This window comes from Pseudorasbora parva, chromosome 5, assembly GCF_024679245.1.
Source record: "Pseudorasbora parva isolate DD20220531a chromosome 5, ASM2467924v1, whole genome shotgun sequence".
NCBI classification, from domain to species: Eukaryota; Metazoa; Chordata; class Actinopteri; order Cypriniformes; family Gobionidae; genus Pseudorasbora; species Pseudorasbora parva.
Window position 1 is genome coordinate 37,286,623 of NC_090176.1, and position 19,177 is coordinate 37,305,799.

A 19,177-nucleotide genomic window follows, 5' to 3' on the forward strand; every position below is an offset into this window, starting at 1 on the left:
TCTCTGATTTACATGTGTAGTTATTTCTGTCTATAGGCACATGGACACAGCGCGTGGTTCATAGTGTTGCAATAAATGTTGAAATATGTTTCATGTCTCATTTATTGGTTAAATATTTTGGAAAATATTTGTTTCTGTAGTGTATTTTTTTCTTCTGAATAATGTTTCTGCTTAATGGCTACTCAATTTGCCTAATTGGCAAATACACCATCATAAATGTACAATATTTAACCTAGATAATTTTTTCAAGTAGCCTATGCCCACCCAGCCTTATAATGATAGTGACACAAAAATGGTGACACCCTTTTTTGAACTAATCTCCATTTAGCTATCTGTATAAAACATACTGTACAGTCCTGTCTGTGGGGGCAGCATGAATAAAGATAAACAGGTCCCATGCAGAGTCTGAAGCAAAAAACAAACTTATAACACAGTTTAATTACACTTTAAATTTAGCTGATTTATACTTTTCTAAATATTGTTTTTAAACCTCTTTTTACATAACACCAATAACGCCTCCAAACTATGGGTTTTAGAAAAGACCAAATGTGTAAAATATTTAAGTAATACTTCAATAGAAATATTTAGCAGAATTTGTTATTTATTAGACAGTTTTAAAAGTACAAAATGCATATGACTTCAGGACCTAATCTTTCCTCAGTGATTTAAATATTTTCTTTATAATGTGACTAAAAAGCCACCAATCATGCAGCCTATAAGTGTAACTTTCCTTTAATTTTATTTCCTTTTATTCCTTTTATTGAGAACTTAAAAAATATTAACATGAAAACATCACTACACTGTAAAAAAATATATTGTTGGTTTAACTTAAAAAAGTAAGTTACCGGGTTGCCTGAAAATTTTGAGTTCATTGAAATTAAATATATATTTGAGTTAATACAACAAAGGATATTGGTTTAATACATAGACACTCAAATTATTATGTTATCTGAACCACATTAATTATATACGTTGATAAAAAAAAAGGTGTGATAACAAATCATGAAAATTATTTTTTACAGTCTATTGTCAAAAGTCAAATCACTTTTTACGTTTAACTTTTCAATTTTAAAATACGAAAACACTTGGATACTTTGTTACTTAATGAAGTGTTCTTGCCTGAACTGAGTAAATCTTTTGATATATTATCTGTACGTTAAGGCCTACAAATTCTCAGTACACTTTACCTACCTTTGATAAAAATACATTGAATATCGTGTTAGTTAGAAAGTGATATGAAAGTGGTTATTAAACTTGGAAATACGGATAACAGCTATCATAGTCTGACTATCTTTATCAAAATTTAAAAGATACTTTATAGGTATTAACGTTTCATTCGTGAGTTTCTCTTTAATATTTACATGTATTTTTACACACGCTCCGCCTTCGGACGCAGTGGAGTGGGGTCCAGTGAATTGAACCAATAAGAAAATTTTAACGCGGGTACTGTAGAGCTCTGTCCAATCAGAATTTAGTATGGGCGTGCCTTCCGTACCACGCTCCTCCGACGTCACGCGCATTACTGTCCAATCGGATTTCCCGTTGCGTAGACACCGCCAAGCTCAGTTTTACAGACCCAGAGAGGGAGCAATTTCTACTGTGTGCGCTCCTATTCATTCAGCGCTAGACAGTTGAAGGCGGATGCAACCGACCGTAAGTGAGACCTGAGGGGGATTTGAGTCCACGTAGACATCATTGACCGATATTTTCTGTATCTATATTTCATAATTGAATACAGGAGCTGTCATTTATCTTCGTTTGAAAATGATAAGATAATTTGCCATGAAATAACTGCGTCTGTCAGCTAAACCGGCCAGTATCTTTATTTTATCATACATATTGGAATCCATGTTCGTTAGTCTGTTAACCGTTAGTCCGGATTAATTATCACTCATGTGAAATATTGAAACTGTCTGTCACAAATGGCTTGTGTTAGCCAACAAGCTAACCCATGTCAAGTGCTTCTGTCTGTGCAGTGCAGTGCAATGGGAAATCAGTCCTGATCTTTAGTGATGGTTGGCCATTGCACGAACAAGCACTGATATAGAACACTGGACGTGTAGTAAACAATAGTATGCAGATCCTTGTTTGATTTGTATTAAAGCAGCTGAGATGACCTCGATTTGAGTGGACGTTAGCTTAACTTACTAGCTCGCCTGGTCGCTAGCTTATCGTAACAGCTTAATTATGTTCGCTCTAAAGCGTTTGAAATTACGTTACATTTGAAAAATGAAACGGTCGTTTTTGTTAATTGTGTATAGCCGTGATGGGTTTATTAAGAACTATATTTAAAGTAGGTATGGTCGTCATAAGGACCTGTCACCTCAGCTAGCAAGCTATTAAAGCATCACTGCATGTTGGTTTTGCTTTAGCTTCCATGTAAAATGGCTGCCAGGCATTAAACCCAAACCACCCTGCTTGTTACATTAGTTCTGATGACTTGTGGAACAATTATGTCCTATTCTGATAGACTATTTTCCATTTTTGAAGGATTTTCAGTATGCTGAGGTGAACCAATGAATTGTGTTAGCCCCCAGCAGTATAGTGTTATGACTGTCAACTGTGTTGTTACATTTAAAGAGGTAGTTTTTGTATATTGTGCTTAAGATAAACTTCATACACTCTTTATAAAACAGGTTGATAATTTGAATTCCTTTTTGAATGCATGCATGATGATTTCACCGTTGCCATGCGTCTGTTATGTCCATGCTTCTAACATCCGCATCCATTTTGGGTTTTATGAATGTGCCATGGTCTTACAATCAAACATCTCCCAAGTGCAAGCTCGTTACAAAAGCATGATCATTCACTGCACTTGAGATTTGATTTTTCATATTATTCGATTAATCTTTGTTTCCTGTTTGAGAGATGGGGTTCAGACCTCCTCTTCCTCTGTCCTCTTGCTAACTGGCTATGCCAACAAAAACAGCACCTAAGAAGGCAAAGGGCTTCAGGACTGTAAGTTCAGAGGAAAGTTTACACACTTCATTTCCAGATGGCCATTTAAGTCCGATCCGTTCGGAAAACGGTACGAGCACATGCAAAACACTCGACCTGACCGCATTTAACCAGGAGGGGCTCGTTTTGATCACATTTAGAACTGGGTTTCATTTCAAAACGTGTTTGAAAGGCAGCTAGCTAACTGGGCTAACACGCTTTTTTATAGTGCATACTGCTCCGATTGTGCATTATGTTTGAAGCGGAAAATACCGATGAGTAAAACGGATCATCGTTGTGCTTTTTGTGTTTACATTCTTTTTATAACGTTGGACATTGGCCATCAATATTTACTATATTGTTGGGCCCATTGCTTTTGCTAAAAAGTTACTCAAAACGACAGGAACTGTTGCATACGAATGGTTTTAAAAAGATTGCATGCGATTTTTGAGTGCACGTGTTGAAGTTTTTATATTAAAGGGATGGAAAGATTCGTCGAGGTCTTTGTCTGGTAATATAAGCTGCATGAGTGCTGTGGAAGCAAATCGGCGGGCCTCGTTTTCATCACCTATGCGTGTCTCTCAACATAATGAGCTTCCTACATAGACCGCATTTTAAATAAGCAAACTGGAACCCCTTTAAGTGAATTGAGTGACAAAAAACCACCTGTCTTTGCATTCACACTCTCCCTGAGCTTGAAAGTGAGCTCTTTAGTCCATTTTACCTGTGACGGGGTTTCAGTCCATTTCTCATTCACACTAGCAAGAGTGTAAGCATACGATCAGAATATGAGATAATATTCAGTACTACAGAAGGAATGCAAGTACGACGTTGATTTTTATACAATTCAATGAACAAATAATTAATATTGAGTAACTTGAGTTTTAGACAAAAAAGGGAAGTATTTTGTTATTTGCCGAGCAAAAATAGTAAGAATCCAAAGCATCGAGCTGTGTATGTTTAGTAGTCTTTTACTGGAAAAAAAAACACCCAGATGACCTCATGGTGGTTTTCGAGTTATATTTTTTTGCATTGTTTATTGTGAAAATTTGGATTAATCATTTATTGTGAACATTTGGGTTCATCATGGATGAATGCTTGCTCCCAGAGGGTTTAGTTAACCTGAGGCCCCAGCCACTTCGGTTCATAGATGACGAAACTAAAACCGCGAGATGTACTTATTTGAAATCCCATTGATCTTTGCATCCTTCTGATGGATGTTGCGTCGTAACCTTGGTTACAGTATTCAAGTGTCCTTTTCTCGTTTGCCAAACCAGTTTTCGATTCTGTTGCAGAGACGTTTTGCTGTTGAAATTTGGCTCAGGGTTTTCAGCTAGACCAAGCATCTATTCCTCAGCCCCAGGGATCATGGCCAAAGATGTGAGTATTCTCTAGCACTATGAAATGTAATTGACTGAAAATAGTGTAAATCAATGAGTTTGAATGGTCATCTTGTTCTCCACAGGCTGGTCTGATTGAGGCCAATGGGGAGCTGAAGGTTTTCATTGATCAGAACTTGAGCCCTGGCAAAGGTAAGAGGGACATTCTGAGGATATAGATCTTTTTTAAAAGATATTCAAAGATGTTAGACCTTGTAGTATTGCTTTACAAAAACCCAGATATTTGCTTGACCTTATATAGTATTGCATTAAGATGTCTTCTGTGAATACTACCCCTGCAGGTGTGCTGTCTTTAGTAACGGTGCATCCACAGTCAGTGACTGTTGGAAAACAGCTTTTGCCAAAAACACTGTGCCCTTCCAACGTAAACATCGCACCACATATGGTAAGATATAAATACTATAAACACTCAATCATATAGATCACACAGGCCGCATTTACACTGCAGGTCTTGATGCCCAATTCCTATTCTCTTAAGTTGGCAGATGCAAATGCACATTTCCAAGCTACATTGGTTTTATTTCCACTTATGAATGAGGCCTGAAGTCTTTCTGAGAATATCGGAATCTGTGCTATTTTTGTTGCTTACATGTTCGTGGGTCATGTCCGATCTTTGCCACATTGGAGGAAAAAAAATCAGAATTGGGTCACTTGAACCAATGCAGCTATTAGCATTACTCTCACATCATGCAGTTTCAGAATTTTTCACGTTTGTTTTCCTGTCCGTTCACACTGTTATTTAGCCAGTCCTAAATGGATGTTTGTTCAGGCATTGTGGACAATTTCCAAAACTCAAAAATAGTTGATTTAATATATTGAAGTTTTTCCACTTGCCCTTTATAGATTTTCACAGGTCCAAGTGGCAAAAATAACATGATACACTGTTCAAAAGATAAAAATATATATATTTTTAAATAAGTTTCTTATGCTACCAAAGCTGCATTATTTGATTAAACATACATTTAAAAACAGTAACATTGTGAAATATTAAATTAGAAAAGTTATTTTAAATTAGGGCTGCAAAATATTGGAGAGAACTATATTTAGTTTTCTGATATTTATATATTGCGATATAAAAACAATTTGAACAGATGATTTGAATACCTCTATTTGAAAATATTTAAGCATTCTAGAATAATAGTGGGGATTTTGTAGAAGAGTGAATGTGCATACATAATAATAAACAAATTACAAGCATAGATCAATACAATAGAAGAACATTTATGCATAATATCATTGCTCCGCTGCACCCATGGTATGGAATGAGAGAATAGTTCCTAGCTATATCACTCTAGATTAGAAAATCACAGCTTTTCATTTTTTGTCAGTCTTAGTACATGATGTATCTATACACATCACAAAATGTAAATAGGAACATGTTTGCATTATTTTGTTACTTTCTGAGCTTGTAGGCTAGATGGAGCCATTTGCACTTTGAAATTCTTTGGAATGAAAAGTACGTTATAAATTAAATATATTATTAGGAGCCCACTTACACTAAATTAATGCATTTTGCATCACACAAACATTCTTGCATTTTGGTAATTCGCTAGTTATTTTTTGTTTTAATCAGGCTCTTGTCCGTCAGGCAAGTAATATTCTCTTACTCTTGTCCCTTCAAAAAATCCGCTTGTCCCGGATAAGCGTTAATGTTGAGCCCTGCTTAATGTCGAGATCTTTGTGGTGCCGTTTTAAGTGGTCAGACAAATTGGTGGTGTTATCTTGTCTTGTGGCCACAAGACACTCCATGCAAAGTGCCTCTTTTTGGTCAACATCCTCCTTTTTGTTGGCGAAATAGGCCCAAAAAGATGATTTCTGGTACGAAACGGCGGTCGGTTCCTCTTCGTCGTGCATTTTAGCAGTGAATGTTTGGCCGTGAGCAGCGGCACAGCGAACCAATCACTGTGCAGGCATGCGGAACGTGCATGTCACCCCAGCAACAAACTTGTTTTTACTGTGTGCTACCATTCTCTTAATACACCATGGGCTACGACTACGGTGGCCGAGACAGCTCAACACGCTGCAAATGAAGAAAGCACCAGCAAATAAAGAAAACATCTTCATCGGTTTGACAACACGCGCGCTGCAAAAGTTCACAACACATACAAATACAAAAATGCGCTGCAAATCTTCACAACACATATGCAAACAAAAACGCGCTGCAAATCCTCACAACATATGCAAATACAAAAACGCGCTGCAAATCCCACAACACATGCAAATTCAAAAACGTCCTGCAAAAGTTCACAACACATGCAAATTCAAAAACTGACCTGAAAGTTGAGTTTTTTTTGTTTACTTTTATATCATGATGGTATAATTGCTTAGTCGTTTGGATATTGTTGGCCTAAATATATTGTTACACTGTATAAAAAAGACCATGCAATCATACGTTCAGGATGTTTAAATAAACAAAACAAAAAAACTCACCTTTCAGGTCAGTGACAACACTGGCAATAGGCGAGTAAACAATAAGTTTTTGCAGCGCGTTTTTGAATTTGCATGTGTTGTGAGGATTTGCAGCGCCTTTTTTGAATTTGCATGTGTTGTGAGGATTTGCAGCACGTTTTTGAATTTGCATGTGTTGTGAGGATTTGCAGCACGTTTTTGAATATGCATGTGTTGTGAGGATTTGCTGCGCAGTTTTTGTATTTGCATGTGTTGTGAACTTTTGCAGCGCGTTTTTGAATTTGCATGTGTTGTGAGGATTTGCAGCGCGTTTTTGAATTTGCATGTGTTGTGAGGATTTGCAGCGCGTTTTTGAATATGCATGTGTTGTGAGGATTTGCAGCGCGTTTTTGTTTTTGCATGTGTTGAGGATTTGCAGCGGGTTTTTGAATTTGCATGTGTTGTGAGGATTTGCTGCGCAGTTTTTGTATTTGCATGTGTTGTGAGGATTTTCTTGCGCGTTTTTGAATTTGTATGTGTTGTGAACTTTTGCAGCGTGCGTGTTGTCAAACTGATGATGTTTTCTTTATTTGCTGGTGCTTTCTTAATTTGCTGCGTGTTGAGCTGTCTCGGCCACCGTATACGACCCTTCACATCGCATGTTCCGGCGATGTGACTATCGCTCACGTGCACATCGCAATGTCGATGTTAAAACGGAATATCGTTCAGCATTACCACCAACTGTCCGAAATTCAACTCATGTTTATGCAAATAACTTTTGAACCATAAGGGTTCTTCTTTTGTCTTATTCCTTGGCTCAAGTCGATTTGATTTCACCCTTTGACGTCATTTTCCGTTATGTAAATTTTCTCACCATTTTTAATTAACCAAAAACCAACTTTTTTGAACTCCTCCTAGGCTGTTAGTCTGATTTACACGAAAATTGAACCAGATCATCTTTGGACCATGCTGACAAAAAGTTATGAAATTAAATTTGATGTCTTTAAATTGTTTTCGGTAAATGTGCGAACAAATTTTACGTAGCGCTTGTGAAAACACATTAAAGGCAACATCTCCGCAACGCTTTATAGTATTCAAACCAAACTTGGTACGTGTCAGCACAAGCATGACCCGAGGGAACATGCAGCGTTTTGGCGCAGTGCCACCTACTAGTCCGGAGATACGAAAAATGGCTATTTTGGCTTATAACTTCTAAACCGTTATCCAAAAATCATAAAATTGGTCTTGTTCAATTCAAGGTGTCATGCCAAGTCGACTGATATCAAATTTTACCATGTTGGCCATTTTGGCTGTCGGCCATTTTGAATTATGTGCTAAAATGCTGTATTTTACGAATGCATTTACGGATCATTCTGAAACTTGGTATGGGTCATCACCACGATGCCCTGAAGTAGCCTGAGAAGTTTCGAAACAGCGCCAGCTACCGTGGAGATTTTTTTTTCTTCAAACACTTATATTTTTGGGTGTGGTTGACATATTTTGATGGGGGTAACTTTTTTGGTCTCCTGAATCCTTGCCGAGTCCAACGATACCAGATTTTTGTTTTGATGTATGGTTTGTGCAGCGCGTTAATTAAGCGCTTATAAAACATTAGCTGATATCTTCAAAACCGCTAGTCTGATCGAGACGAAACCAGTGTCAGAAAATCAGAAACATACGTCAATAGCTATATGCTAATGCCCAAATGTCAAAATATTGCTAGTGAGGGGTAGTAAAATCCAATCAAAGTCATGTGTCATTTTGAGCGTGCAAATCGCTCAAGTTAAAAAATCTGAACTTTGGCAGATATTCGCGCCGCGTTAACCAATCTGGAGCTTGCTATAGTAGTGACAACAATGAGGATAAAATCTGGTTTATATAAATTATATATTAATATCTGTTCAGATAAGTGTGCAAAAGATTATCACTGTGTTAACATTAAATGATATGAAACAACCCAGTCTCTTTTTGTTAAATGCAAGTTTATGTATGATCAATAATACAAAAGTATAAGTAACAGGTATAATCTATAATAAAGCAAACAATTCAGTCAAACATTCAAAATCAGTGCTAGTAGGCTACAGGAAACGTAAAGTTTAGGGGTGTCCCCAACTAAGGATTTACACATTCAAATTAGAATTTTCGAATCTCTCTATAGTCGACCGATAGTCGAATCATCTGTGTGTGTGTAAACCAAGCCTGCAGTCCAGTCTCCCTCTCATTTACTGAAGCTTTCGCGCCTCGATCGCCCCCCGGTGACCTGTCCCAGTATAGCCGCCCCTCTGTGATTTCTAATGGACGCGAGGCAAACTAAATAATAAAATTACACTTCAAAAATGTTTTCCCCAAAGTTAGTTTATGTCACTGAAGGCAGTTATCATCACGATGATTTCATTTCAGGTGTTCGTTTTAAAAATAAGTTTAGTTTGAGTTAGTTATTTGATGCTATAAAAACGGGGGGTGTGACGTCATGATTGACAGCTAAGACTGACGGCTTCTGTGAGTGAAGTTGTCACTGAGGCACTAACGGACTTTTTTCGAAATTTTTGGGAGCAGATTAGAGCTTTAGCTTTAATTTCTACATTTCCATAACTGTTTATTTCACACCAACATAATTAATTGTTCTGCATCTGCGAGAGTGTGGGCGGGCTTTTGATATCGCGACTGTACTTCCTGCTCTACTTCCTGCGCTCTACTGCGCAACTCCGGTCCCGAAATCGCTACTGCGCAGACTCGGTCCCAAGATGTCCGCGCCGTGCAAGGCTGCCTGAAAGCTTCAAATATGGCAAGCGGAAACGGATGATGTCGAGTCGTCCATATTTTTTTACGGTCTATGGTGTAAACCATAGACTGGAAAAAAAAAAAACTGTATAAACGGGTTGGGAAGGGCAGGACACTAGTCAGCAGGAGGCTAAGACTATTTTTATTTTACTTTACACACGGCACACAGCCACCACTTTTAATAAAGTGATCAAAACTAGGCTATACTACACATTCGTAAATTAACCATTCTCTCATAACATTTAAAGCCGCGATCGAAACACAGAACATCACACAAATATATAAAAGAATTTTGATAAATAAACCTAAAAAAATACCTGCCTAGAGATAAAAGAACACTGAGTGCGTTTATATGCACGTTCTCAAGCCGATTGTGCCTGAAGGGGATCGCACACCGGAATGAAGCTCAGCGCCGTCTCAGGTAACGTTATCTCACTTCAGGCAGACGTGAACATTATATATGCGCCGCGCGCGAGCTCAATTTTCAATCGACTTCTGACAGAAGAGCTGCATGATGAGTGTATCTTGTAGCACAGGGTGAAATCAGTACATTCACGATTTGAGGGAAATATACATTTAATCGCCGCAGACAGGCGTCGAATGCCGCCGTTGGTGTATATGTGTTCGAATTTTTAAGGTGCGTGCGGTGCGAAGCTCAGCACCCTTAAAGGGGCGATTGCTCAGCGCCGCGACACGTCTTTATAACACTAATATTGAGCACCCCCATATTGCCAAACTGGTATGATCCTTGTTTCATAACACCCGCGAAGATTCGACCATGCGATCAGTGGTCGAATCCGGTCCTGCATATCGATGCATCGAATCTTCGACTATTAGGGGTCACCCCTAGTAAAGTTAAATAAAAAAAAAATAGTAATAACAATTCACTTTGCCCTCAGCCTAAACGATTTACCAGGGAACAAATTATAGATCCATGAGACCAAAGATCACCCGTTATTTATACACAAGACGAATTATAGCTCGAGACACCACAGAGACATCAGAGCCAGCAGCAAATGTCTGATAGCCTAGAAATCTAGACGCATCTAAATTTAATCTGCCTGCAAGTGTCGTCTAGGAACTCTCAATACCCTTCTGAGCTGTATTTCTCTCAATCTGGACGGGCCAATCACATCGTGTATAGAGTTGGCGGACGGGGCCATAATGACGACGGCGTGTTCAGAGTTTAGCCGACTGGATACGGTGAATGTTTAATCTATCAACAAGCTCTGTTTCACCTTCGTTGCTCTGGTTGGTGTAGCGCTATCCTATCGCGTGCAGAGGGAGTTTGAAAGACAACCGTTTATCCCGGCCCTTTGGATTGAGCCCTGTCTATGGTGAGTTTCCAGACCAAACATCTTGATGTGGGTCTGGCTTTTCAGGCTAAATGTATGAAGGACTAGCCGAGGAAAAGCTCCTCTCGCCGGGTTTAATGGGCGTGGAGCGCCGCTGATCCACAGGAGCTCACAACTCTGAAAATGGCAGATAAAATGTTCAAATAGGCACTCTATTTATAAATAAACCACATATTTGAGCTTTAAACAACTACATTATCACCTGAAAAAGTCTTAAAACTAAGTTTTGTCACACATTAACAGTAGAATTTGAACAAAAAAACGTATAAATACAGCCCATGTAAGCCATTACTCCGTGAGACAAGCCGCCTGGCAGAAGCCCTCCCATGACATGAATTCGCATCTGTTGTGTAGTGAATGTCACGCGAATGAAACGAATGGATTCAAAATGTTCACGTGTCCAACTTTGCGTGAATAGCACGATTTATTCGCATCTGGTGTGAAGGCAGCATTACACAGCTGCTTCAACATTCGGTCCTGCTCTGCTTCATACTACAGTAATGTTAATAATCACATTCGTGAACATGATTTCTGCCTGAGTCCTATCCTGATTCTTTTTTGCCGGCTGTAAGGTGAAGACCACATGTCTAAAGATTCTGTGCTCAAACTTAGCATCATCAATCTACCCCTTTGGTTTTGAATAGGCGCCTCTAGCGGACGGAAAAGTTACATACTGTAGCTTTAATCTGCGAATCACATGTTCTGTAACTCATTTTTGAAACGCAAATTATTCACAACCCCCCCCCAAAGATTAAAAAAAAAAATCTTATTTGTTTTCTGAAAATGAATGAACAGTTTACATGTTTGGAATGACATGAAGCTGAGGTAATATTAATGACAGAATTTTCATTTTTGGTTGAACTAATGCTTTAATATTTTCCCCACTGGATTCTATGATAAATACAAAGGTCAAATGAACAGCTCATTATAAATGTCTTTACATTTTTGATCAATTTAATGTCAATTTGGTGTCCTTGCAGAATAAAAGTGTTAATTTTATTAAAATAAAACTATATGCTAATATACAGTATAGTATAATATATTTTTAACTACAACATTTACTTTGCAGAATAGCCCTTTTACACCTATAATGTTGCTCTATGATAGCTTTAACAATTATAGATGTCATTTGAGCAGAACTACTGCAGTCATTATTGCAGTTTCAACAAAGTAAGGCATAAAACCCATATATACAATTAAATGTTGACGCGTTGAAACTAAATAACGCAAGCATTAGCAAAATAGGGCAAGTCGCGCTTTCGTCAGCTGGCACGAAACTCTCACTTTGGGCCCGGGCCCTCAGGCCATTTTTATTTTTGAGTCCTGGAAGAGACTTTTGTTTACAACAACTAAAAGTAACCAGGTGTCCGTATGGGAAGAGCTTATGGAAAACTTGAAGGGTTGCCTTTCAGAATCAGGGCTTGTTTGGTGTCTTTCATGTCAGAGACTGAACAACTAAAAATTGTTGGCTCCTTCAACTGATGCTTGCTGTTTAGCCACCTGCATATTCACAGATGCTATGTTGGTAATTCCTTGCCATATGTCAGGGAGAATAGGAACAGTGTCATTTATGTAACCAGCTTAAAAAAACACATTAACTTGCATTTGTCCTAGTTGAATAAATGTTTACCTTCCTGAACATAAATGTGAACTCTTATAGTTTAGATTTCATGATTGTAACGATCTGTTTAATATACTTTAGTATTTTATTATGTTTCCTGTATTATTTTCTAACTAGGCTTGCTACGATAGTCTGTGTTACCAGTGTTCAGGTGAAACACCGGTTACATCACTTGCCCACCGTGGCAGCGCTCCCATCGTCACTTTGATTTGTGTAGTAACAAAATTTGGTTCAGTTAGAGAATAGTCACTACAATAGTAAATACAAATAGTAAAACTGATCATGTCTGCTCAATACAGAGTGAGCCGAACGAGAGAAGCAACGCAAATGCAGCAGGAGACCGATTTAATTTATCACAAGAGCAAAGAGCTGACAGACAAGATGATCACAGAACATTTGGTTTCAAAGCAAAATGTAAAAGTGCCTATTTAAAGTGTTAGTTCAACCAAAAATGAAAATTCTGTCAATAATTACTCACCCTCATGTTCGACACCCACAAGACCTCCGTTTATCTTCGGAACACAAATGAAGATATTTTTGTTGAAATCCAATAGATCAGAAAGGCCATTGGCAGCAATGTCATTTACTCTCTCAAGACCCATAAAAGGTAAAAGATGTCTTTAAAAAGCCCATCTCACTACAGTGGTTCTACAATAATTTTATGCAGCAATGAGAATTTTGTGCGCAAAGAAAAAAAAAATTACTTTATTCAACAAGTTATTGTCTTTTGTCTGGGCCTCTGTCGTGAACTCATGAAGCACCACGACGAATGCGTAAGAATGACGTAGAGCCCTTCATTTTGTGGCTTTGATAAGCCCTTCATTTTGTGCCATTAAATAAACAAGGGAAATTTTCCTCACCATCACATCCCTACATCTAACCTGATCACCTCTCTATCTCAGGTCATCAGCACACCTCAGAGGCCCAGTGGCTCCAATGTAATCCTAATGAACAGCCCACACACACCCAGCTCTCAGTTTATCACCCAGAGTCAACCATCAGAAGCCTCTCCATGGTCCTCGGGGTAAGTCAGCAGACTACGTTATAAACTTATTACATTTCTCTATGATCGTATCTCTCTAATATGGTCTGTGTTGGTAGACTACAAACACGACCATCAAAGTGCAAAGTTGATTACATAATTGCAATTAATTATAATCATCATAATAATAGTACATTTTATTGTCATGCACTTTCCTTACATTCTAAGCACTATGTGAGTAAAATAAATGGAGAGAAAAAACCTCAAGAGTTAAAATAACAAACAAGTTGATAATTTATTTGGTATTGTATTATTAGTAGTAGTATTAATATCATTAACAATAGTAACAATTTTGTTTACATGGAATTGATCAATTGATTATTATTTGGCTATAGTCAGAATATTTTAACTTTGCCTTGATACCAAGTACCACGATACCACTAATTTACCACTACAGAATTTATAATGGAAATTTCTACAAAACAACGGCAAACCTTTTGTTCTATTTTTTAAAATTTTATTTTATAAATCATCATGTTGAATATCTTGCAAAAATGTGGGTTTTGTTTGGCGTTTTCTTTCAGGAAGAGGGGTAAAAAGGGGGAGAAAAATGGGAAAGGCCTCAGACATTTCTCCATGAAGGTTTGTGAGAAGGTCCAGCGGAAGGGTGTCACAACCTACAATGAGGTTGCTGATGAGCTTGTGGCTGAGTTCAGCTCTGGTGATAATCATATCTCCCCTAATGATGCGGTAAGCCTCTTCCTGTGGCCAGACATTGATCCAGCGCTTTGTTTGTTGAGTTCAGAAGAAGTGCAGCTTTTTGAATCGATTAAAGAGTTGCTTTTTCACATACATATCATAATGAATAGTGTTTCACTTTCTGTGTTTGTTTCTTATCAGCATGTGTATGACCAGAAGAACATTAGACGGCGTGTGTACGATGCGCTCAATGTGCTGATGGCCATGAACATCATCTCCAAAGAGAAAAAGGAGATCAAGTGGATTGGCCTTCCCACAAACTCCGCTCAGGAGTGCCAGAACCTAGAGGTGGGTGTACTGGTCCCTCATTACACTAATGTTTTTGGGATTTCCTATTGGACAATTATTATGGCAACTACTTTAAACATTTTTTTGTTGTTGTTTTAAGGTGGAGAGACAAAGACGTTTAGAGAGAATCAAGCAAAAACAGTCGCAACTTCAAGAACTCATTTTACAGGTCAGAAATTGCTCTTGTTTTATAAAAATTATTTTTGATGATGAACATTTGAAAATTAGTGTATTGTTTCAATTGCAGCAAATTGCCTTCAAGAACCTTGTACAGCGGAACCGCCAGAGAGAACAACAGACAAAAAGACCCCCACCTGCCAACTCGGTCATTCACCTGCCATTTATCATCGTCAACACCAGCAAGAAAACAGTCATTGACTGCAGCATCTCCAATGACAAGTATGATATCAATAGCCAAGCTTGTAGGCTGTTGGTGGCATGGCTCAAATATCAAAGAAAAAATCCTCACTTCACACACCTTTTCTCATTACTTCCATTTGTGGTCAGGTTTGAGTACCTCTTCAACTTTGATAGCATGTTCGAGATTCACGATGACATTGAGGTTTTGAAGCGCATGGGTATGGCTTGTGGTCTCGAGGTGGGTAAGTGTTCTGCTGAGGACCTGAAGACTGCCAGGAGCTTGGTGCCCAAAGCACTGGAGCCCTACGTCACAGGTTAGTGCCAGTCGGACATCACATCAAAGTAGAGAAGCACTAATCGGCATTTTTTAGGCTTATTCCTATTTCTGATAAGCAGGACCTATCAATATCGGTTGTTGCAGATTCTGATTTTCTTTCTAAGAACTATAATTGACAGGGGGTAACAAAAATATACTTTTCTTCAATTTTGTATAAATCATAAGTAAAAAAAAGTCAGTAATAAAATGACAAATAAACTAATGACAAACAACAGCACAAATAATTGCAATAGAGTAAAGAGAGCTATGAAATAAACACGATTTTTAGGTGGGTAACAGTGGGTTGTTATTCAGGGAAGAAATACTACATGCATTAAAGTAATCAAATGTAAAATAACACTATAAATAGTCTTCATTGTGTAAAATTAAAATACAGATTAATGCTTACAATACAACTTATTCAGTCAAGATTGTCTTTGTCTTTTAATCTTTGATTATTAGGATCTTTAGATGCTGTCACTTATTATACTTCCCTTCCAAAACTGACAGTGTTTAACGGAATACTTCCCAAGACATGCATTTTGACATATTTTTTAATTTATTTAACTGAAGTTAAAATGCAGTAAGCAACGTATTTTCATACTTGTGATTCACACTGTTTTAAGACGAAGAGAAGTGACTTGTGTGCTCCACATATAGATCAGTGGTGTGTGAGTATGTGACCTGTGGGAATGACTCAAATGATGAGCAATTCAAGCACTATTTAACAGGAGCAAATTAAATTAGTGAGTGAGAAAAGGAGGTGGGTGTGTGTCACTTCGCCATCGAAAAGAGAAGAGCGAGAACTCTAATGTTATTGTCGGTGCCGCTGAGAAAAACACGTGCTCAGAAACGGAAAGACGTTAGACTGACTGGCCGGTCACCAAGTCACGTGTGGAAAATCGGCCAATGTCGGTCCCTGGCTGGTCGATTGGTGCATCTCTACATCATAGTACATATTGTGATCAAGAGTTTATTTTAATGGTTACTTTTTGCATGCAGAAATGGCACAGGGGCCTATCAGTAATGTCTACATGACAGGGGCTTCGTCTGCTAACGGAGGCCGCTATCATGTTGGGAGGTGAGTTTCTGTTGTGCACTTTTCTGTTGTTCCGTTAATAAAATGGATGGAAGTTGGAGGCAAGAGTAGTTATTGAATCAGGTTACACTGACACTACTCAACTTTGGGGTTCATAGAAATTAATAGTTTTTTTTAATCAGCAATGACAATAAATTCATCATAATTACATTTCTATTGCAAAAGATTTCTGTTCTAAACTTTTAATTAATACATTTTAATAAATTACATTTTCAAATATATTAAAAATAGAAAGCAGTTTTTTAAAAACTGTAAAATTTCACAATATTGCAGTTTTTGCTTAGCCTGACAAGCCAGACCCACATGAAGAAGTTTGATCTGGAAACTCACCATTGACAGGGCTCAATCCGAGGGGCGGGATAAATATATGCTAGAACTTTTCAGTTTCTAAGCTATTTTATTGATAAATCCCAAAACTGTGTTGACAATACTTTTCTGTGCTCCTGAATGGTTTTGTGTGAGGCGCACGCATTCTCCGCATGATCAGGCTATGTGTGTGCGTTGCAATGCAGCACGCAGTTTAGCGCGATGATTAACTTGCATGTACAATAAGCATGCATTCTCCCGATCAATTTTGAGCATCCATATGGTAATCAAACATGTCTTGTGGAGAGCTCTCGGAGTATGCATTTATTTGTCATTTTTAACTGTTCAAAACAGAGCCTGCCAGTCAGGAAATTGCTTATTCTGTTGCGCCCTCTATAGGCTAGCGACTAGTCGCCGTCAAGCTTGAAGCGTCATGACAGAGCATTAAGGTTGACTAGTCGGTGCAACCCCTTACTGTGCACTATTTAACCTTAGGCCATTACCTGGGATGCTTTGACTATCCTTCAAAGCATGATGTTTGATGTTTTCTACTAGAGATAATGATAAATATAGTTCTGATATTACATTTGATTGTCTGGTTAATTGGCAGAGAGGGGAAATTATGGTAATACTACTCTTGTTATATATCCTTTTGAGCTTCATATCTTACAATCTTAAGGTTCACTGGTTTAGGAATTTTATTTTCAAGTAGTTCACCCAAACATACGAATGGATGTCTATCCAAAACTTATTTTGGTCCCCTAAAAAATCAAGGCAGAATATTCATGTTGATCTTTTTCTTTTTCTTTCATAAAACATGAGATGGACACTTTGAAGCTCCAAAAATCTTTTGAGTACCATAAAAGTAGTCCATAGTAGTATGCACTATATTCTTAGTTTTCTGAAGCCATCTGATATCTCTTATTTCAGTGAATAAGGGCTTCAATTTTGGCCACAAAGCTATAAAAAAACTTGAAGCATAGCTTGCGTGCTCTTTGGAGTCATTTTAATGTGGGTTTGGTTTCGTTTTTGGAGTTTGACTCTCTGCTTGTCCCTGTACACTTCATTATAAGGATAAGAGCAGCAACATTCAGCCAAACTAAATTTCTCTTGTGTTCAAAAAGGAGAAGAAAGCTAGTCATAGAAATTTGGATTGACACAAGGGAGATTTAAATAACAATTTTTTGTTTTTTTATCATGTTTCTCTGACAGTGACGGCGGGGCAGATGGCACGATGGCCTCGAGTTCTAACGACTCCCACTACAGCGGCTCTCGGGTCGAGACTCCAGTCTCTTACATGGGTGAGGACGATGAGGACGACGACGAATTTGACGAAAACGACGACGAGGACTAAGCCCAGCCCTTATTCAACCTGTCCATCATGCACAAGTTCTTCCAGCTGCCATGTCCGAGGATTGATCAACCACATCGTTCTTTTTACTCTTCTGCAACTCAGCGTTTCCTTCACTCTCTGTCTGAGAAGGGCATTGAAGAACACGGGCTTTAATGGGATGAGTTGTTTTCATCCTCGTCTTTCTGAGCTCAGGACAAGCACATCATCCTAGGCTGTGTGCTTTGCCTGCTGGGAATTATAGTTTTCAGCTGAAGGACTTTGCTGAAGTTCAGAGGTGTCACTTTATTCCTTGTCGCAGCGCTCCTATTGGACGTTATCCGCTCTGTTCTGCGTGACCCTCTGAAACCTTCCCTCCTGAAGAAAACCCATCTTGCGTACAGCCCTGCGTGCTGTTGAAAAATGTTGTGTGGATCTCTGTGTGAAGTAGTTCTCTTCTGTTTTTGAATGATCTTTTTTTGTTTTTGAATGTGCTGGCTTGATTTGCATTCTGATGATTCGGAGACTAATGAATCGAAGAACCTACAAAGCCGGCTGCTATTTTTTGCCCCATGGAGGGCAGGTCTTTGGATGTGGACTCTTTTCGTATGCTGACCTGATAATTTCTTGCAGGCTTTTTTTGTAGAATCTCCTCCCGTGTGTGTTCGGCTCCTTGGCGTTCTGCAGAGCGCTGCTTTTTTGGAGGACTCTGAGAAGTCAGTCTTTTTGTGTTTTTGTGTTTTTTTTTCTTTTGGTTTTGGAACTTCATAGGCCAACCTGTTCTAGAGACTCCAGAGAAACTTCAGTACCTTAAAGCAGTTATAGGCATATAAAAATGCTTTGTTACTTAACCACATGATATCGAGATTCGTTTCTCAGTAATACCTTGAAGCGTGTAAGATTATTGTTGTGTATTAAAAAGATATGGTCTTTAGGTCTCTCTGGACTTCCCTTTGAAAATTTCCTTTTAAAAAAAAGAAAACGGAATCCTTGTACTGACTCCTCAAAGTAACTTTTCTGTAATCTAATATAAGTTTCAAATTTAAATATAAAGAATGTTTTAAGAATTCAAACTCATTGTGTTTATTTGCGACACTAATGTAATACTACTAATTTCAATAAACTTTATTTTATATATGTGCCTAGTGTGACTAGATTTGCATTCAGGGAGTTGACATGGTAAATGTTTTCTATAATGTTTGTACCTTTTTTATTATTTGAGAATATTTGCACTTTTAACATACACTTGCCACAC

The 19,177-nt window shown here is 38.1% G+C and overlaps 1 protein-coding gene across 3 annotated transcripts; it reads left to right on the plus strand.

Annotated features, from left to right (window-relative positions):
* The first annotated feature begins 1,549 nt into the window (after positions 1–1,549).
* On the plus strand, positions 1,550–19,063 carry tfdp1a (transcription factor Dp-1, a). 3 transcript variants are annotated; one of them, XM_067444193.1, is made up of 12 exons: positions 1,550–1,653; positions 4,233–4,317; positions 4,403–4,469; positions 4,619–4,722; positions 13,385–13,506; positions 14,049–14,214; positions 14,365–14,511; positions 14,612–14,680; positions 14,759–14,910; positions 15,019–15,185; positions 16,190–16,268; positions 17,805–19,063. In XM_067444193.1, exons 2-12 carry the CDS (start codon positions 4,306–4,308, stop codon positions 17,944–17,946), a joined length of 1,227 nt encoding a protein of 408 aa, XP_067300294.1. In that variant the 5' UTR covers positions 1,550–1,653; positions 4,233–4,305; the 3' UTR covers positions 17,947–19,063. The 3 variants fall into 3 exon arrangements, with proteins under 3 accessions (XP_067300294.1, XP_067300295.1, XP_067300293.1); XM_067444194.1 differs by lacking the exon at positions 1,550–1,653 and adding an exon at positions 2,748–3,028; XM_067444192.1 differs by lacking the exon at positions 1,550–1,653 and adding an exon at positions 2,748–2,958.
* Positions 19,064–19,177: the final 114 nt, after the last annotated feature.

Bases quoted from the DNA above. Each gene is read 5' to 3' on its own strand.
- tfdp1a (XM_067444193.1), top strand. The intron at 4,470-4,618 runs GTAAGAGGGACA...CTACCCCTGCAG, and splicing joins GAACTTGAGCCCTGGCAAAG to GTGTGCTGTCTTTAGTAACG. The intron at 14,681-14,758 runs GTCAGAAATTGC...TTTCAATTGCAG, and splicing joins TTCAAGAACTCATTTTACAG to CAAATTGCCTTCAAGAACCT.